The 21321-nt window shown below is 44.4% G+C and overlaps 1 protein-coding gene and 1 pseudogene across 3 annotated transcripts in view; one reads left to right on the forward strand and one right to left on the reverse strand.

The window, feature by feature from the left end:
* Nucleotides 1-260: 260 nt before the first annotated feature.
* Nucleotides 261-21321, reverse strand: part of ADGRG2 (adhesion G protein-coupled receptor G2) — a 138350-nt gene continuing 117289 nt past the window's right edge. For all 3 annotated transcript variants that reach the window (XM_059157977.1, XM_059157978.1, XM_059157976.1), the window contains 13 exons: nucleotides 20493-20664; nucleotides 20153-20309; nucleotides 19135-19278; nucleotides 18024-18146; nucleotides 17329-17374; nucleotides 17105-17208; nucleotides 15450-15571; nucleotides 13605-13873; nucleotides 10864-10963; nucleotides 10035-10318; nucleotides 7649-7750; nucleotides 5907-6059; nucleotides 261-2010 (listed from right to left, as the gene is read on the reverse strand). In XM_059157977.1, the coding sequence (XP_059013960.1) occupies nucleotides 1826-2010; nucleotides 5907-6059; nucleotides 7649-7750; nucleotides 10035-10318; nucleotides 10864-10963; nucleotides 13605-13873; nucleotides 15450-15571; nucleotides 17105-17208; nucleotides 17329-17374; nucleotides 18024-18146; nucleotides 19135-19278; nucleotides 20153-20309; nucleotides 20493-20664 (1961 nt within the window). In that variant the 3' untranslated portion in view covers nucleotides 261-1825. The remainder of the gene's footprint in view (nucleotides 2011-5906; nucleotides 6060-7648; nucleotides 7751-10034; nucleotides 10319-10863; nucleotides 10964-13604; nucleotides 13874-15449; nucleotides 15572-17104; nucleotides 17209-17328; nucleotides 17375-18023; nucleotides 18147-19134; nucleotides 19279-20152; nucleotides 20310-20492; nucleotides 20665-21321) is intronic.
* LOC131822444 (U4 spliceosomal RNA) lies at nucleotides 15177-15285 on the forward strand (annotated as a pseudogene).

The following is a 21321-nucleotide window of genomic DNA, read 5'->3' on the forward strand; positions in this document are numbered from 1 at the left end:
GGGATCCAAATCCGGGGCTGCGAAGGCCGATGGCAACATGTGTTAAAAAGGGAGGCTTGAAAGACTGTACGGGAAAAATGAAAAAGAGACCTCAGGAACTGATCTCATGGGGAGGAACCTTGCTCTAGCCTCACAGTCACTGTGTGTCTGCTGTTTGCCAGAAGATGTTCCCGTCGCGTTCCTCCGTGTCAGGCCACTCACACGCCACGCTGCCGGGGAAGGAGATCACGATCGCCTTCTCTCAGTGAAAGCTTTCAAACTCGAAGGACTGAACTACAAATTTATTTTGGCGATCTTAACATTTTTGTCGATTCTGACATAAATACAAGACAATTAAATAAATCAGAGAAGAAATATTGCAAAGGCAAATCAGCACTCACAGAGGTGTATTACATTATTACTATGGTTAGCTGGGGCTACGACCTTCCCTTGAAATATATGCGAGGGAACTGTAGTGAAAGACCTAACTACAGGGTTTTGCAAGGTTCCTCATCAGGACACTCCTGAGGCGTAGCTCAGGCCGCTATAGCCAGGAAGCACGATAAACCCTCTGTAACTAAGAGCAATCAGGGTTTGATACATACGGAAACAATAGCATTGCAGGATAGTTCACGCTCCCAACAGCTGCTCCCCCTTGTCACTATACATTCTTCAAGACTTGACACCTTTTAAAAAATAATCGTAAGTCTGGCTGGCCCAGAAAGTACCAGTCATGACAACTAAAGTACTATGCAGTTGCCTTTTAAAGAACAGCAATAGGATTTTTTTTTCTTCATCTACCTCTCCTTTAAAAGGGAATCAATCCTACTCTCCTCCCCTTGTCTGAAAGGCTCTGGGGATGTGAGAAGTGGCGGTGTACGGATCTCCTCCACATTCACAATTTTCCTGACAGATGGTCTAGATCACGGTTCCATCCTTCTCTGTGGCCAAGGTACTAGGTGAAACATCTTGGTGCAGGTTCCATAATCTGCTGACTAGGAATGAGGTCAGGAGATGGGCACTGGGATTGGCTGCCACGTTTGTTGTACACTTGGTGCCCTACACAATGGTGCACCCAAGAGGATACATGGGGCTAAAATATGCCCCCCCACTTTGTCTGCCAAACCATGAGCACTCGGGGCTGTGTCTGCCCGGGGAGTGGGGGCACATTTTTCCAACTTGCTCAAAGGCACTAATGAGCTAATTGTGGCACTGTCATTTTTTCCAGTTGGGCTGGCACCATTATTTCTTGATTTCAGTGAAGCTTCCGTATTTCACATCCCATATAATCTCCAAAAGGAGCTTTAGAATTCACTGAACCAGCAAGGATTTTCTGAATTATCACATTAGACACAATAACACAACCACGATTCTACAAAGAAATTAATTTACACAGTAGAAAATAAATACAAGAAATGTAGAAGATATTTGACATGGGGGTCACTAGAATTTAGCTTATTTACAACAAAGGCATGCACAACTGAACTCACCAACAGGCTGAAGTCAACAGTTGCTTTATCGGACCTTATCATAGATGACTCGGCCTCTTTAGAATACGGCTAGAAATGAACTACTTTGATTTTAAACGAGTCTTATTCTTACTGTATTGTTTAAACCCAACCTTCTTTTAAAATGAAGGTTAAAAACCAGATGGCAAATGTCTAAAAACCATGGATAATGTCTTGGGTTTCCTCTTCCAATAACCATTGCCCTCAATTAGCATATGTTCCTCCAGAGGTTGCTGAGTATAAAATTAGTTGATTTTCACACATCTCACATTGTGTAAAAGGTAAAATTGGACATTTTCACACTGTCAAGCATCATGCTTTGTTTTTAGAAAAAGGAATCACATTTGCTCAATAAAGTGTAAACTTCCCCGCTTTGAAGTCCTTCTGAGAGCGATACGGCTTTTACCGTTGCACACATCTTCTTTCTCAGTAAACATGTGCTGTTTTCCAGTGAAATCATGAAGGCACACATCTCCATTCTGAACACTGAAAGAAACACCATTCTTCTCCGTTGAAGCATTCCCTATAGAAGGAAAAACAAATCTAGTATCACAAAGTATCCACAAAAAGCAATTAAAAAATAAACACAGTTAAATCCCTTTGCTCTGAAGTACGTGTTTTCTTTTTTAAATATATAATATTATGTTGTATAGAAACTAGAGAATGTGTTAGAAACCTGTTCTCTATGGCAATTTTTTTTTAATGAAATGGTCAAATATGAAGGAAAATAATATATTTGATTGGAAAAGGCCAATTTCCTAACTCTGGTTAATCATAAGAAGTAGTAGCTTCTGAACAGCATGACCTAATGTAATATTCTGGTCTCCCCCAAAAGATTAAGGTTAACAGAGATCCCATATGTCCCCTTATGAAGTTCTTGGTTCCTTAAGATTCCTATAAAATAGGGTGCCTGGGTGGCTCAGCTGGTTAAGCAACTGCCTTCAGCTCAGGTCATGATCCCGGGGTCCCAGGATCAAGTCCTGCCTAGGGTTCCCAGCTCCACGGGGAGTCTGCTTCTCCCTCTCACCTTCTCCTCGCTCATGCTCTCACTGTCTCTCTCTCTCTCTCTCTCTCTCAAATAAATAAATAAAATCTTAAAAAAATATATTTCTATAAAATAAAACTTTGTACCAGAGACTGAGAGCAAAAATAGTCATGGGCAAGACAAAACTAGCTCTGGTAGACTAAATCAGTCCCTCTGACTAAATCAGGTCAGGCCTGATTCCCACGAGGAAATGACCAATTTACTACAACCTCAGAGTCCAAGCCAGGGTGCAGCTGGACATCCTGGAGACATTGTAGTTTTGACCTGGGCCTCCCACATTGCAAGCAGGCTCTTAACTCTGTGTGTGCAGTAAGCGCGAAACCATAGCTGCTAAGACCCTCCGGCTACTTGGCACTATCCTCCTGAACATTATCCTACTAGAAGACAACGTAGAAAACCAAATACCGGGACGCCTGGGTGGTGTAGTCAGTTGAGTGACTGACTCATGGTTTCGGCTCAGGCTGTGATCTCAGGGTTCTGAGATCGAGTCCCGTGTCAGACTCTATGCTCAGTGCAATCTGCTTGAGATTCTTTCTCCCTCTGGCTCTGTCCCTTCCACTTGTACGATCTCCCTCTCTCTAAAATAAGTAAATAAATCTTAAAAACAGAAAGCTGAATAAGTCCATTTTTTAGTTCATGCTATAATCATCACAATCATGACTAACAGTGTTGAGAACCATGTAAGTATTATCTCATGACATTGCGCACTGGGTGCTTTTATTATCCCCATTCCACAGACAATGAAACTAAGGTTTCAGGAATCAAGTGTTTTGTACAAGGTTTTGTGTGGCTCAGAACTGATGGAGTCAACACGTTTCTTTCAAAATGTGAGCTTGTGGACGCCTCCCCACCCCGCCGTGCGGAATGAGATAGCCGCTCACGCAAAATCAGATAGGTGACGGGGCGCCTGGGTGGCTCAGTGGGTTGAGCCGCTGCCTTCGGCTCAGGTCATGATCTCAGGGTCCTGGGATCGAGTCCCGCATCGGGCTCTCTGCTCTGCAGGGAGCCTGCTTCCTCCTCTCCCTCTCTCTGCCTGCCTGTCTGCCTGCTTGTGATCTCTGTCTGTCAAATAAATAAATAAAATCTTAAAAAAAAAAAAAAATCAGATAGGTGACATTCGCACAAACTAGGTGATGGATATGGTCAACACAGCCCAAATAGGGCGTGTGACCATCTGAGGCCAGCTGTCCTGCTTTAGGCATTTTGGTTTGAGGACATATTCCTGCAGGGACGATCTGACCTGGTGAAATAAACCATTAAGCTTCCACCTTCTTTTTTGGAGTGGCCCATCGTATCCCTCATCCACCGCAGATCCTGGTGTGCAGCCCGAGGAGTCAGGGATGCCCATCTGATGAGCTTGCTACATGGTATTAAAAACTCGGCCGTTCCGGTGGCGAAAAATCTACCCCCACCCTCACTGTCGGCCACCAAAAACAGCTGTGTCAAATCAGCCGTGTCAAACAGCTGCACAAAAATGTATTGCTTCTATCAAATCTGACTGCCCGAAATATGGCAACACAGGCTAGGCAAGTGAGGCTTCATCGGTGAGTTGTTTCTAGAATATGGAAAACTCTGGCTTTAAGAGCACCAAACACTTCTGTCCAAGCCAACAGGCTTTCCAACATGTTGTAATTGTGAGGATTCAGGATGGCTTACCTCACACCTCTGAGTTCTCGGCTTTGAACTTGCTTTTTCATGCTAACTTACCAGCCAGTCTTAATCACTACTGCCTCTGCTCTCTTTACTTAGTCATTCCCCATTGAGCCATTTGTCCTAGAACTCAGAGCTCTTACCCTGACAACTGCAGTAAGGAGCTAAGGCCAAATGGTAGGTGTTTTCCATCTTCTACAATAATGGTTCTCAGTGAAGGGGAGGTGGGTGATTTTACCCCTCAGGGGACATTTCACAATGTCTGAAGACATTTTTGGTTGTCACAGCTGGAGGTGAGGGGGCAGGTATGCCTGGTATCTGGTGGGTGGAAACCAGGGATGTTGCTAAACATCCCCCCAACCCCCAACCGCATGGGACAGGCTTCCCCCCTCCCAAAACCAAACAGTTACCTAGCTCCAAATGTCATCTGTGCCAAGGTTGAGAAACCTCGACTTAGAGGGATCCTATTGAACTTTTAAAATTCTCTATAAACCAGCAGGGCCTCCCATCTTTAGGAGATTAGAATATAATTAAAATAATTATATTAAATTAAATTGATTAAATAATTAATATCCTAACACAATGAATAAAGGCAAATTCTCCAGGGAAGGCGACAGTATATGAGCAGAAATAGATGTTTTTATGAAAATGCTAAAGATGTATTAAGAAGCCAAAGACGAATGAAGTACATAAGCCTTTATGAGTAATGGACAGCCCCAGTGTATGAAAGAAAGAAAATATAATGGAAGTTTCAGCTAGAAATGTCAGAATTAGTATAAGGAGGCGTTGCAGCAAAAACCTATTCATATACTGGCGACACACATGGTTCCGGGAACTGGCCTCAATTCATCCTGGCAGTGTTTGATACATTAATAGGGATCTGGGCACTGCCACCAGGCAGCCATGCTGTGGAAAAGAATGGACAAACACAACAAGCAAAAAATAGGAAGGTTTAAAAGTATTGAAAATATGTATGATTCCAGATGTACTATAAAAATCAATATGGGGGCGCCTAGGTGATCTCAGGGTCCTGGGATCGAGTCCCGTGTCGGGCTCTCTGCTCAGCAGGAAGCCTGCTTCCTCCTCTCTCTCTCTCTGCCTGCCTCTCTGCCTACTTGTGATCTCTCTCTCTCTGTCAAATAAATAAATAAATAATCTTTTAAAAAAAAAATCAATATGGTCTCGGGCACCTGGGTGGCTCAGTGGGTTAAGCTGCTGCCTTCGTCTCGGGTCATGATCTCAGGGTCCTGGGATCGAGTCCCATATCAGGCTCTCTGCTCAGCGGGGAGCCTGCTTCCCCCCCTTCTCTCTCTCTGCCTGCCTCTCTGCCTACTTATGATATCTCTCTGTCAAATAAATAAAGAAAATCTTTTTTAAAAAAATCAATATGGTCTTAACTATGTTCTGTACAGCTTATACAGCAGGAGCACAGCACTGAGGTTTCTGGGCAGCCCTTAAATTAGGGTTTGCAACGTGAAACATTTTAGGTCATCATGAAGTCCCATCATGAAAAACTAAACCTTAAAAAAAACTGCTTTTCCGGTATTTGCTCTCAACTGAATACATCTGAGTTAGTAAACTTTCTGTTCCGTAAGGGAGCCGCATTTCGATCCACTCGTCATAGGTACTTTTTCTCTCTGCTTAGCAAAAATGCCTCGAAAGGAGAAAACTACTTTAATAAAACAAACACTGGTTTGAGAAGTACTACGTTGAGGGATACGTACCGTTCCCGCTCGCAAGGCCCGAGCAATCGGTATTCACCAGCAGCGTGGTGGAGTGCGTGGAGTTACTGTTTGACTGTAAGGAATTTGAAGAGCTGGACACTCCTTGGTTTACAGTCTGCTTCTTTAAACCATTAGTAGCAGTTTTACTCCAGTCTACAGCAGAATAAGCATTTCAGAGAAATAGGGCGGAATGTTGAAGCTCAAATGCAAGAGACAGATCACAGTGGAACTCGTTCTCGCAACCCATCTCACTGCCTCTTCTTACAAAGGAGTCACACACTTCACTAATTGTGTGATCAAATGTGTGTGCATGTCAGACTATTTACCTTTTTGTCCTCTAAAGGACCATCTAGTTAAAAGTAGCCTACATTCAGGCCACGCTGATTTGATTGTGTCTATAGATAGCCGCTGAATTAGGCACTGCCCCAGAGCTGAGGATGGTCTTAAGAAGAACACAAGATTAGGGGTGCCTGGTGGCTCAGTGGGTTAAAGCCTCTGCCTTCGGCTCAGATCATGATCCTAGGATCCTGGGATCCAGCCCCGGCATCAGGCTCTCTGCTCAGCGGGGAGCCTGCTTCCCCATCTCTCTCTGCCTGCCTCTCTGCCTACTTGTGATCTCTGTCTATCAAATAAATAAATAAAATCTTTAAAAAAAAGAAGAAGAACACAAGATGGGGCTCCTGCCTGCCTGGCTCAGGGGGTTAAGCATCTGCCTTCAGCTTGGGTCATGATCCCGGGGTTCTGGGATGGAGTCCTGCATCAGGCTCCCTGCTCAGTGGGGAGTCTGCTTCTCCCTCTCCCTGTACAGCTCGCCCTGCGTGTGTGCTCTGACTCTCTCTCTCAAAGGAATAAATAAAATCTTTAAAAAAGGAACACAAGAACTGTGTTGTGGCGATGGGTGGCTCTTATATGACTTAACAGGACCAGACTATATGTATTGCCATTTTCTGAGGGCAAATCTACTGCCAGCAGGCCTCTGCTGTACGGTAAAGGTGGCATTCATGTAAAAGGAATTTATATTTTCAAACAGTACTTCAGTTTTCTTATCTTCTTGAAAAGGAGCCATTTGCTCTGCAACACAGGGCACGCCTGAAAATAACTTCAAAATAACCAAGGTATGCTAAAACTCCTACACGACGTCTGGCCCACTAACAAATTAAGCAACAGACAACCAGGACCTGTAGAAAAAAACATTTGAGCCAAAGGTGGTTTTTTTTTTTTTGGTCTTTTCAAATAAGAAACTAATATGCTCTATTAAAGAATTATAGAATTCTTTTAATGCTTTTAAGTCCAGTTCGTTGACATATAGTGCACTATTAGTTTCAGGGGTACGCCATAGTGACTTAGCCCTTCCACACGTGCTGAGAGCTCATCCCGGACACATGCTCTCCAGAGTCCTCATCACCTGTTTCACCCCCCCCCCCCCAGGTTGAGCCAATGCTTACCAAGTTCTAAAGGGAAATAAGACAAATGACTTCGGAGAAACGGAAAACCTGAGCTCAAAAGGAAAAATTGACCTCTCGTTTCATTTAAGAACCAATGAGCCCGTTAATCCTACTGTTCACAAAATTCCCAGATTATAAGCAATTACTTTTTAATTCACCACAGCTTTTTCCCCTAATGTTCACAATTGGAATCCGTTCATTGATTTCCTGATCCGACAGCCCTCTGGCATGGATTGCTTTAGATCTTAACTTCTATCTTTTCCTCAAGATTTAAGGGAGAAAAAGGTCAATCTTTACCAGAATTTTCAGCCAGCCGTAACTTTCCACAACAAAGATACCGCCTCCATTGCTTTCTGACGTTCTCTTTTGCTACGCAGTAAAAGATGAATATGAAAAATCCTATGGAGGAGAAATAAACAAACCAACCTGTAATGTAATCCCAGACTGAGACCTGAGCTTCCTTTGCACAAAGATAAAATCTTTGGCAGCCATAGGCAAAGTGAAATTTTGCAAATTGGAAAAAAAAAAAAAAAAGTTCAAAGCGTTTAGAAAGTCTGCTATTGGAAGGCACCCTGAAGAGACTCTCTTTGTAAGATAAAAACTTATGAGAGGAACGGTAACTCCCTGTTTCCGAAATTCAACGGTCTCTCCTCTCATATCCTATCCTTGGCATTCTCGATCTTTCCAAGTACAAGTCCTCCACTCCCCTCAGGATGCCAGCTCAGACCTAGACTCCTCCTTCTCACGCTTCCATATTTATGTTCCGTCTTCATGCCCTGTCAAGTGCCACATCCTCCTTGCTCTCAAAGCCCCAGTTCCTCTTCTCCGGCCCTCAGCAGAGTCCTTTGCCTGGGCCCTTCCCTCGTCCTCCCAAGCCCGGTGCCCCACAGTGATGCCCTTGTCTGCCTTCCAGGCTCCCTCTAATCTGTTCAAGGAAATTTCCCACTGGTGTCCTGGCCACAAAGAGAGCAACACTACAGATGTGAAGAAGGACTCGGGTTCTGCCTCCTCCTAACCCACCTTCTTCCTGGTCCTGCAACACAGGGCCCCAAGCTACTACCACGGCTCAAGGCTTTTGCCCATAAATATTTACCGAATGAAGGGGCGACTTCTGAACTCTCCCTCTCCTGAAACCCCAATCGATCTTGTAAAATCTTCCTTTTAAGGGTCAGGTTTCCTTCCAGTACACTACACGTGCCCATCCTGGAACCTGCCATCTTGACTACCGCTCACCCCTCTTTATCGGCCACCCTTGGGCAGCCCGTTGGCTGCAGAAGAGGAAAAATGGCAGGTATGAGAGCGATCCAGATGGGCCTACCTAAGTCCCAACTCAGAACCTACACTCAGCTTTCCTAAACCCCAAAGCCCAGTGAATTAGGCTTCAGTTCCCTTTTGTAAATGAAGGGACGCATTCCTTTCATTTATTCCTATTCAAATGAGAAGACATTCTGGGGGAAATGAAGAGCCGGATCGGTTTCCGCAACAAATATGAGGATAGGTACCTTGCTTTTGTGTTTGTGATTAGTGTGATTTGGGCATATTTCTTTTTTTCTTTTAGCACGCCATTATGGCACATAAAACTTTCCTGTTTAATACTATGTAGTAGAACACCTGGATATACTATTGTTTAATACTATGTAGAACACCTGGATATACTAGTTCAGGAACTGATACATTGTGAGTTAAAATTAACAGGGGCGCCTGGGATCTTGATCTTGATCCTCAGCCCCTCCTCTCTCTCTCTCTCTCTCTCTCTCAAATAATAAATAAATCTCTAAATACACAAAATCTTTTTTTAAAAAAATCTAACAAACCATGTAACCAACAAGTATATTAAATGGCTTCCTCCAAATGAGGCATTTGAATTCAATCTCAGCTTGGGATTTCTTTGAAAACCGGCAAAACCATCTACTGCCAGAAAGAACTGCTGGGTGGGCGGGGAGGACCCTGTGGGAGCTAGGAGCTAAGAACAACAGGAAGGAAAAGATGAAACAGGGAGACCAGGATGAATGGAAAGGCATCCCAGCAGATTTGGAATAAAAGGAAACCAAGGGAGGGCGCCGGGGTGGCTCAGTGGGTTGAGCCGCTGCCTTCGGCTCAGGTCATGATCTCAGGGTCCTGGGATCGAGCCCCGCATCGGGCTCTCTGCTCAGCAGGGATTTTGCTTCTCCTTCTCTCTCTGCCTGCCTCTCTGCCTACTTGTGATCTCTCTCTGTCAAATAAATAAATAAAAATCTTTAAAAAAAAAAAAAAAAGGAAACCAAGGGACATGAATTATCGTTATTGTTATGTAAACCTATTAGCCTGCTTAGCATTTAATGCCCAAATACCTCCATTGAAAATTAATTAGTGCTGACAAATCTTTTATACAGTTAATAAGAGTCACTGGGCCTGGCTGTGGCCACTTGGCTCTATCTTTTGACTTCAGGTTTCTCATTGTCTTCACATCAAACAGATCTAGAAGGCAGGCGCAGCCAGAAGTCACTGGGACATTTGTGGTTATGGAGGAGGAGGAAAAAAGTACCCGTTTCTTCCAAGGATCTCCAAGCCCCCTTTTCCGGAGATGAATCTGTTTTCAACAAGTCTTAAGCTCCGAAATGAGCCACTTCAAAGATACTCTAACTCTTAGACATTGTCAGCTCGACTGGGATCATTCATGCCCGGCTGGCGCTGTAGAGCTCACCTTGTAAGGTGTTAAAGATGGCGAAGAGATACATGAAAGTGACGTTAACTGGTCCCCAGGCGAAGAAGGCAAAACCCCAAGTAATGCCCAGTAAAAACGTAAGGCCGGCAACGCTCCTGAGGTCTTGAATACTGGTTTTCCGCTGGGCTCCCAGTTGTTTCTTCTTTTTAATTCGACAGAGCTGAACCAGGACCACGATGAACATGCTGACGTTCAGCAAAAATATCACACAGAAATATCCCACAACTGTAATATAGAATACAGCATTGCTGTTGATCCAGCAACTGGAATTTGGGGGGAAAAACAATGGGGAACATATTACAGTGCTGAAATATGGTTCAAAATGATACAATGAATCTTTATCGTTTTACTGAGACATCTCCTAAAAGTATAAGAGAAAAAAAAAAGATAAAACCGCCTGCCCTCCAACCACCACTTAAAGCTCAAAGGAAAAAAAAAACAAAACACGAGGAGTTTATTTTAGGACGCTTGGTGATTAGAAGTATTTAAAACTTATTCTTTGGAAACATTCAGGATTTTATCCCCTTTAAATCTTAGCAACTCTATCCATGAGTCTTTACTGGTAGCTAGTATTTCCTTTTTATCAGAGGCTTAGAAAAGTATTTTCAAAATACTTCCAATTCGTTTTTTTTATACTTAAGTAGGAGCGTGGCATTTCTGACTAGCTTATCTCATTACACACATAACTGAGAAGACTGGATTTTATTAGGATGAGAGTTGGAGTCGATACGCCGATTACATACTCCACTTTCTTGGAGAATTCTGTTTTCCAGTTCACTTAACATTCCCTCAGGGGCTTTGTACTCACAAGTCATCAGGTGAGCCATTGGGGAATTTCCCATAGGATCCGAGGCCATAGTTACTTGGGGATATAGCCAAGACGATGGTCACGACCACAGCTGGTACCCCTGGGGGATGGGAAAACATCAGTCACACGGAGTTCTAGTAACCAAGGTGTTGAAAAGAAAGACTGGAGATCACGTTCTATTTTCTTCAGGTAGCAGACTGGTGAGCTGTTCGGCAAACCCTGCTTCTCCTTCTCCTTGGCACGCGGCTGGACCTCTCCCAGCCTGCTTTGCAGCTCGGTGTATGTGGCCACGTTACCAGGTTATGGCCAATGAGATATTGACAAAAGTGCTCTGCTCTACCTCTATGCTTGTCCCACAGAAACTTCCTATAGGAGATCCTCCACTCTTTCTTCTCTCAAATTCATGGCAACTTTGGAAGCCCTGTCCTGAGGGAGAGTTTCCAATACCTTGGATCCTGACTAACCTCGAGACCACAGACCTCTCTGGTCCTGCTAACTGGACTGTGTGTGAGAAATTATCTTCTTCTGAGGTTTTTTGTTGTTGTTGTTTTTGGTCGGCTACAGTAGCTCGAGTTACCCTTAACTTACACACACCTGGAATGTAATTTTGAGGCTCAGATGGCCAGCAAAGTAAAAGACTCGGAAATGTAAACAACAGAGTAGGGTTATCAGCCACTCCTGGCAAATCTTCCATTATGAACCCCAAATCCTTCACTGATTATCTGGAACCCACTGACGGACTGGGGAGCAGACCCGGTTGATCTGGGGGTGCTGACTGCCGCCATACTGGCTCTTTCAAGGGCTTACTGGTGCTTCCACAAAGCAGCAGCACAATGAGAAGGCTCTTCCCAGTTTAAAATGGCATTGGGTTGGGAAGGAATCCCTTTCACCCCCATCCCATCACCCCTCAGCCGACTCCATGCAGACAGCTCACACTCTGGGCATAAAGACCAGCCTGACATCCAATCTCAAGTGTCTGGGAAATAAAAAAACAATTCTTCCTCATAAGTTGGGGCACCTGGTACAGTGTAACATAATATTTCATTGAATTCTTTTGTATTTGTACCTTACAGAGACACTAATATACGATGACTTCCTAAGTGAAACACTTTCCTAAAAAGAAAATCCTGGGGTCGTGGAACTTGTCCAGGACCGAGAATGTGGCCGTTTGATATTCCACAAAGACTGAATCCATGCCCAATGTCAGAAGCGGTGCTTGATTTTTCTAGGAAGAAGCGACTCATCTCTCTGGAAAGATGTTCTGTTATTCTTGACAGAGATATAATGACAGGTGGGTGACAAGGGTGGTAAAGGGTCTGCGGTACTGCTGTGTAGAGAACAGCTGAAGGAATATTTAGCCTGAGAAAGAAGACACGGAGGGATGGCGGCTCTAATTCAGTGGAAAGGACACGCATGAGAAATCAGAAAGCCCAGCAGGGCTGCTCTCAAACTATGTGAATTGGGTAAACCACGTCATCACTTTAAGCTGGTTTCCTTACCTGGTGTTAGCAATAAACTGCCTTGTGGTAACTTCACAGGCTTCTCTTTCATGGGGTTACTTATATGAAAATACATGGAAAAACAGGGCATTTTTCACAGTGTTCTATACTACTTGTAGATTATCGAAAGGGCTCATTCGCAGAGAGGAATCAGCTTATTATTTTTTTGCCTCACAAAGCAAAAATAAGACCACTGGGTGAGTGCCGCCGGAGAGCCAAGTGAACTTAATGGGAAATCAGAGCTGTAGGGCTTTAGAAAATGGTTATTGGCTGCTTCGTAAGGTATTAAAAACCAGACAACAGACCTAGAATTGAGTCACTTATGGCAAGCCCCGGGTCATGAAACTGAGACTTGACTTAATTACAATTTCAGCTCTCCCAGAAATGGAATCTTAAACCGGGAATCACATTATTAGCGCTAGTTAGGTAATCTGCCTGATGGACACTTCTGTCATCCCCTAAAGGAAAGGAACCTGGCCATAACAAACTTGCTTTTTTGCCTAGCATAACTTGGTTATTCCTGTTTCCTTTTGCCTGTCAACATCTTTCCTTTTGTACAACTCCTTTTTTTTTTTAAGATTTTATTTATTTATTTTATTTGTTTGACAGAGATCACAAATAGGCAGAGTCATGCAAAGAGAGAGGAGGAAGCAGGCTCCCTGCTGAGCAGAGACACCCCTCCCCCATGCAGGGCTTGATCCCAAGACCCTGGGATCATGGCCTGAGCCGAAGGCAGAGGCTTTAACCCACTGAGCCACCCAGGTGCCCCTGTACAGCTCCTTTCTGTCTGCTAAACTGGATGCTATTGATTCATGAATTCCCTGAATAGAGCTAATAAGATCTGTAAAATTTAGCCAGTTGAATTTTTTCTTTTTTTAACAAAGATAATGAGCTCCCTAATAACAGAAGTGTTCAAGCACAGGTTAGATTACCTGTCAGGGTTATGACATCGAGACCCACACTGGGCTCTGCACTCAGCACAGAGTCTGCTCAAGGTTCTCTCTCCCTCTCCCTCTGCCCGCCCCTCTAAAACAAATAGACAAATCCTGAAAAAGAAAAAAGAGAGAGAGACTGGACAAGGTTGCCCTTTGGGCAGGGCACCATTTAAGGACAATGCAGCTGTTTAAGAAACCTGCTAAGTAGGACCTGCTTTACTATTGTCTCTACCTGATGAAAAACCAGAATAGCACAGCAAGAGCTTTGGAGAAAGCCCAGGCAATGTGCAAGCCAAATTATACATACCCCAACCAACAATGCAGAATTTGAGGATGTATTTCCGGATGTAAGTATTAAACACTTTCACAAGGGCCAGATACATGTGGAATGCTTCCAGGCCCATCCAGGTGAATGAGACCAACAGAAAATAGTGCAGAAACACAGCCACGGAGATGCAGAGGCCTCGCATGTCGTACAGAGCTATCCACGAGTCCAAGAGGAACACCAGGTTCAGTAGGAGCAGAGCCGCACACAGCTGGATGAGGATTTTGGAAGGATAATCCCTCCGAAGCTTCCTAAAAGGAGAGGACAAGAAAAGAATTAGCACCGCAATCTGACAAGCCTTATGTGAGCATATCTAAGAAATGTATTTGTGTTCTTTGGTCAAGGTCTGTATGCCTCAATTTCCTCCCTGTGTGTGTCCCGGTGGGGCTGGGGGCAGGCATTAAAACTCAGCAACCCAAAGAGCAACAAAGGAAAACCCGAAACAGAGTATCTGCTGTCCTAACAATATGGAAAATCTCTATTCACAGTTCCGGAGAACCTTTCACGTGCTGACGGCTGACCCATCCTTTTAAGTAATTTGTAGTGGAATCGATCGAGTGCCCACCCTCATTTCTCCCCAAATGACTTTGAAAAGCACTGCTGTTGCTTCTCCTACATTCAGATCTTCAAAACCGAACCAGATCCGCTATTATGCTATTAGTTAAAATGAGATCATGGAAAGAAGAGTTTAAACTATAGCTAAATGAAAGAGGCAGAGGAAATCAGAGCGAACTGATGACATGTGCATGTCTATGTGTGAGAAATTGGACCTGGTAAAATCATTCTGAGTCATGGCTGGCCTGATGTTCATTTAGTCTCATTAATCCTATTAACCCTCAGTTTGGCACTGCAAGTCAATTTCTACATTTCCTAAGCAGTGTCCAAAATCCAAACCCCAGAACTTACATACTCTTTAATTTAGTTAATGTATTGAAAGTGCCTATTTTCTTTTTTTCCCAACAGAATTTGTTGGAATCCGCCCCCCACACACCCCCCCACATTCCAAAATGACCAAAGGGACCCTTCATGTAAGCCAAGAAGAAGATGCCATTATTTGTAATGCATTCTGGTTGGACTTACAAAACTGCACTCATGAAATATCGATCTTTTTCAGGGAGGTCTTATGCCTCTTATTCTTCTTCATCCTCATACCTGCTACTGTTTTTAATCTTTTGTTTACTCAGTATGACTTAGAAACTCAGTAACTTGAGAGCTCTTATGCTGTAGGCAAAGCTATGGTCTATCATCAGATGAGAAGCTCTTGAGTTTCAAGGTCTGCCTCCATCTTTCATTTTACACCTGATGTCAGCTAGGCAGCAGGCATCATTCTAGGGTAAAAAGATGATTAAGACACAACCTCTGGGGCACCTGGGTGGCTCAGTGGGTTAAAGCCTCTGCCTTCGGCTCAGGTCATGATCCCAGGGTCCTGGGATCGAGCCCTGCATCGGGCTCTCTGCTCAGCAGGGAGCCTGCTTCCCTTCCTCTCTCTGCCTGCCTCTCTGCCTACTTGTGGTCTCTCTGTCAAATAAATAAATAAAATCTTTTTTTAAAAAAAGCTTTGCACAGTGGCAGTATCGTAGCCAATGAGGTTTATCCGAGGCGTGATTATTGCTAATTAAAAAAAAAAAAAAAAAAAAAAGACAATCTCTGCCTTCACTAAGTGTACAAACTAGTAGAAGGAAGTAAGCATTTTAACCAAAAAGTCCCACGAAGTTTCGCATACAGGTGGCACCACTGGATGGTAAGCCAAGGAGCACACATAATACATTTTGGCAGTGGAGATGGGTACTGCATCCTACACCCCAAGTGTCTTGTGTGGATACTCACTCAAAGGCTAAGTAGGTTACCAGAGTAACTGACAGAAAAATTGATGAAAGCCCACAACCAATATAGGTGATAAACGTCAGAGCCATCATCTGAGAAGGTGGCAAGGATGTCCGAGATAGATCCTGCAAAATAAAACACTGCTTTCAAGACCAAATATTTTCAATACATTAAAGAGCCATGGTTTACATTTATTATTATAAACCAATAATAACCAGTAATAATAATATTATTAGAGTATTCGAAGTGCCCATCCATAGTTTAGTCAACAAACCTACAAGGTAGACCCAATTATTATCATCACATAAAAATAGTGAAACCGAGGCCCAGAGAGGGTCAATAATTTGCCCAAGGGCACCCAAGTATGAAATGGAGGAGCCGGGCCCCAAATTCTGGTCTGGTGGACTCCACAGCCCATGTATGTGAGAGGTACAGCCGGTTTCATTCCACTTTCCCAGAGCAGCCACCCGACCAGCCTCCTTGGCCAGCTGTCAGTGTTGGGAAGAGAATCCGTCCGGTCAGTGAGGCGGCTGCTTACGATGCACTGTGAAAGCACTGGGCTAGGAGCCTAATGACCTGAATTTGGCTTCAGACTCTTACACTTCTTAGTTCTATTACTAGGACACTGGCCATCCAAAGTCTTAATTCCAGCTTCCTATAACAGTAACAACACCCCATTCCGCCTGTCTCATAGGACTGTTGGAGAGATTACATAAGAAAACTGAGGACAGAGCTTTTTATGAAAAAAGCAATGTTTTTAAAGATTTTGTTTATTTGACAGAGACACAGCAAGCAAGGGAACATAAGCAGGGGGAGGGGGAGAGGGAGAAGCAGGCTTCTTGCCAAACAGGGAGCCGGATGCGGGGCTCAATCCCAGGACCCTGGGATCATGACCAGAGCCAAAGGCATGACTGAGCCACCCAGACGCCCTTTATGAAAAATTTAAACTGCGGTGCCTGGGTGGCTCAGTTGGTGAAACATCTGCCTGGCTCTGGTCATGATCTCAGGGTCTTAGATCCAGTCCTGTGTCGGGCTCCCTGCTGGGCAGGGAGCCTGCTTCTCCCTCTCCTGCCCGCTCCAGCTCTCTCTCTTTCTCTCTCTCAAATAAATAAATAAAATCTTTAAAAAAAAAAAAAAAAGGAGGGTTTAAAGGGCAATGCAAACTAAACAATTTTTCTTACCCATTTTAATCTGAATCCCCTAGGCGCTGTTATTTAAAAGAGGAAAATTTATGTGTAAAAATAGACTGGGGGGAAAACAAACATTCCACTGTCAAATACTATCTTTCTTTTTCTTTTCTTAAAGATTTTATTTACTTGAGAGAGAGACAGAGAGAAAGAGAGCACAAGCAGGGGGAGCCACAGAGGGAGAAGCAGGCTCCCCGCTGAGCAGGGAGGCTGACACGCCCGAGGCTTGATCCTAGGACCCTGGAATCATGACCTGACCTGAGAGCAGACACTAAACTGACTGAGCCATCCCAGCACTCCAAGTTATCTTTCAAGTGCATTTGCTCATTGGAGGAGTAATTTCATTGTTTTGTAAGTTTGCTACAATATCCTATCTGCTGATCAAATTCATCCATCACATTAGACATCATGTCGGGACGCCTGGCTGCCCCGCAGACCCAGAGTCAAAAGCCATGTAGCATGGGTCATTACCAGTAGGACGCCAAAGCTTGTAAGGTGGCTGCACGTACAGACGGTCTCGTTCTGCTTCCTGTCTTTCACAGAGCAGCCATCCGACGACCAGCCTCCTCGGCCACCTGGTGGTATTGGGAAGAGTATCTGTCCCGTCAGCGAGGCCATGGTCTCAATGATTGCCCCTTCTTCCTCTTCTCCACCCCCGCCCACTCGAGACTGAAAAAGGTACGACTGGTACCTACCATTTCTGCCCAAGTCCCAAAATACACATCTCACGGTTAAGTCATCCTGCCGTGGAAAGATAAGTGACAAATAATCAATTCATGGAACTGAAAAAACTGAAAAGCAATTGGAAAAACAGTATGAAATTTTCAAATTGCAGAATCTCATTCTTGATACTGGGAGAATTCTTATTGTATTCTAGTCCCTAGCAGCAAGTGCATCCCTCATAGGTCAGCACTCCTTAAACTCAGCCGTTGTGCACAGGAACCACCTTGAGGCCTTGCTGAAATGCACGTTCTGATTCCAGGGATCAGCATGGGGCCTCAAAGTGGGCATTTCTCACAAGTGCCCAGCTGATGGTGAAGGTACAGGCCTGCAGACCAGACGTTGAGTAGTATGGTCACAGATACTGTTCAATCTAAACGGAAATGAGAGATGTTTTCCCTTTGGGGGTGAGAATCAGACCTGTAGCCGCAGATCTTAATGCACTAAACTAGACAGTAGCTGGCTTTTGTGCTGCACCTTCTTGGGAATGAGGTGATCAGTTATTAGGCAGGCTAAAACCCAGCAGAGCGACCCTATGATCCTAGCCTCACACGCTGCCCTTAACCTAGTGTGAGATTCCACTCCATCTCCTTCTTTCAGGCCAAGTCTGACAGATGTGGTTTGCGCAAGCGCATGTGGTCCAAGGAGAGACCAGATGGGCCTCCCACACCTGGCTTGGGGTGATGTGCTTTAAGGTGACCGTCACGTTTCTTGCCAAGTTCTTGACCGTCAGGTTTGCCACGCTGGACGATATGACGTAGCTGATCAGAGAGAGGTTCTCCAGGGCAGGGTCCTAGCACACCAAAGAATCAACAAGATGGCTTTTAGAGCAGGAAGGGACCCTGAAGAACAGGAAGTTCACACGGTTGATTTTATAATCCAGGTGAGAAATTGAAATTGAGGGTCAGGGAGTAACCCCTGGGAAAGTCCCTTTACTCCTTGGTGGGACCACGATTGGAAACAGAGCCTGCTCCGCCATACCGTGCTCTAGCTACTGACGGAAATTTCACAGACCGACAGAACAGGACCCTCAGGAACTGTCAAGAGAATCGAACATGAAGCTGCTTAAACTGTGTGTTCTCAAGCAAGTTAAGCTCTCTGCACTTCCTTGCCCTTATCTGCAAAGTTGGCATAGTGGTTGAATACTTCCTCCCTCACAGGGTCGTTGGGAGGATTAAAGTTAACATTTCCGGGGGGCCTGGGTGGCTCAGTGGGTTAAGCCTCTGCCTTCAGCTCAGGTCATGATCTCAGGGTCCTGGGATGGAGCCCCGCATGGACTCTCTGCTCAGCAGGGAGCTTGCTTCCTCCTCTTTATCTCTGCCTGCCACTCTGCCTACTTGTGGTCTCTGTCTGTCAAATAAATAAATAAAATCTTTAAAAAAAAAAAAAAGTTAACATTTCTGAGTGCACAGTAGCAGGCTAACATTAGTTAGCCTTATTTATCCTTAGGTTCTGTTTAAAAACAAACTGGAAGGGCACTTGGGTGATGGCGAGTGGTTAAGCATCTGACTCCTGGTTTCCGGTCAAGTCATGATCTCAGAGTCAGGAGATGGAGCCCTGTGTTGGACTCTGTGCTCAGCGGGGAGTCTGCGGAGAGTTTTTCTCTCCTTCCCCCTTGGCCCCCTGGCCCATTGCACGCTCTCTCTCTCTCTCTCTCAAATAAACAAATAATCCTCTGAGATAAATAAAATAAATTGCCGCTTTCGTGGAGAATGAAAAGAAACGAAACTGCCCCCTTCCAAAATAAAACCTAAACCCAAAGCAGTTAGCATTAACCTTACCTGAAACAGGGCAGGTGTTTCAAAGAAGTTAAACTGAATCCTGGAAGCGAGCTCCACATCATTAGCTGGTAAATTACTCATCAGTGATGATGGCAGTGTAATAACACCAATACTGTTCTCAGGAGGGCGGGTTTCCAGAGAAACCTGAAAATCAAGTAAGAGATAATAAAAATGCCTGGGGCTAGTATAATGAATAGATGGAAAACGTAAGGACTAATTAAGGAGGAGGATCCTGTAAAGGCATTTATTTGTGGTAACCTCTGTCAAATCGGTTATCGTCTCTCTGATTGCTATGAAACTGGAGAGGATGTATAATAGAGAGACAAGTCCTCAGAGCAGGAAAGGGAACATTTTAAAGATATATGGAAACCATCGGAAAGTGTAGGATGTTCTGTGTCAATTATAGCTCAACAAACCTGGGGCTGGGGTGGAGGGCAGGTGCTGAAAACCGTAACTGCAGACACACATCAACTGGCCGCCTGTTAGGGCAAAGTCTTTGTAGAACCACATGCACTAAACTTGAAAAGGGAGAACTATACAAATTAAGTTAAAAGGCAAAAAGGGCAAGACTTGGTCTGACTTGGGCATTGCCAGCCCCAATCCCTCTAATAGGTGGATAGAAAACGCTAGAAGCAGGACTGATACTCAGCTCTGCTACTGACACCAGTGCAGTCCAAATGCTTGTTAAAATACTGAAATTGGTTGGTATGTCCCTGCTCTCTTGCAACTGCCCACTACCCTCTACTGGACACTTCTCCCCACCTGAGCCCCCCACCTCCCTGCAAAACTTCCATAGTCTAGGTGCCAGAAGGTTAACACTGGGCCCAAGGACCTCTCAGATCCTGCTTCAGCCAAGACCAATGTCCTGTTTCTGATTCTGCGGTGCCGCACTGTTCTAGATGTTAAGTATTTTGAGTATCACCCCTGACTAGAAGCAGTAATTGCCTCCAGCACGAAGTACATGGAGGTTACAATCATAGACAAGAAAAGGGTTTTTTCACAAAGGATTAGGATGTACCTGAAGATTTGCAGGGTCTTGGGCAGCGAAGGTAGTTGTGTCGAAATTACTAGCATTCACTCTGATTACAGCCAGAGCCAAGGAAGGGGAGGTGAGAGTTATGGTCTTGGTGGAAAAATTCAGCTGTAAGCCAATGTCATCTACTATTTTTAGCAATCTGTAAAGACAAGTGGTTCAGATTCAACACTCCCACTTTGTCTTCCCCGCTGGAAGCAGAATATGCAGTAGCAATGTAACAAAACATTATGAATCTTTTCTTGGCTGTAATTAATCCTGATAAGAAGTATCACTGTCGTTAGAGGGTCCCCTCTCCTGAGCACATCAGTTTGCTAATACCTACCTCTGGGCCAGAGGAGCCAGCAAGGCAGGTGGGGAATGAAGGAGTTTGCTGACATGGTTTATCATTTCTCCTGCGAGGTTAGGCTCCAAGCTACCCAAGGACAGAGTCTTTTCCATCTGGGACACTTGACTCTCAAGATCAGAAACACTGATGCTGCTGGTATAAACCATTTCTGCGACAGAGAAGCCAAATCATTTTATGAACATGTACTGGAAAAATCGCTAATAAAGAAAGACAACAGACTCCACGACTCCTAGGTATTTGCCCCAGGGAAAGAAAAACATGTCTCAAGAAGACTTGTTTGTGAATGTTTATAGAGGCTTTTCATTATACCCCCCCAAGCTGGAAACAACCCAAGTGTCTACTAACTGAAGAATGGATAGGGGCGCCTGGGTGGCTCAGTGGGTTAAAACCTCTGCCTTCGGCTCAGATCATGATCCCAGAGTCCTGGGATCGAGCCCCACATCGGACTCTCTGCTCAGCAGGTAGCCTGCTTCCTCCTCTCTCTCTGCCTGCCTCTCTGCTACTTGTGATCTCTGAATGTCAAATAAATAAATAAAATCTTAAAAAAAAAAAAAAGAAAGAAAGGATAAACAAACTGTGATCCCTCCATACAATGGACTATTATTCAGTAATTAAAACTGATAATTGCAACAATGTAGACAGATCTCCAATTCTCCAATATATTATGTCAACTGAAAGCAGCCAGACCCAAAAGGCTGCATGTTGTATGATTCTGTTCATAAGACATTTTAGAAAAATCAAAAGTATAGGAAAATAAAACAGATCAGTCAGTGGTGGCCAGGGGCTGGGGGTAGTGGATAGGAGT

Source organism: Mustela lutreola, chromosome X (assembly GCF_030435805.1).
Source record: "Mustela lutreola isolate mMusLut2 chromosome X, mMusLut2.pri, whole genome shotgun sequence".
NCBI lineage: Eukaryota > Metazoa > Chordata > Mammalia > Carnivora > Mustelidae > Mustela > Mustela lutreola.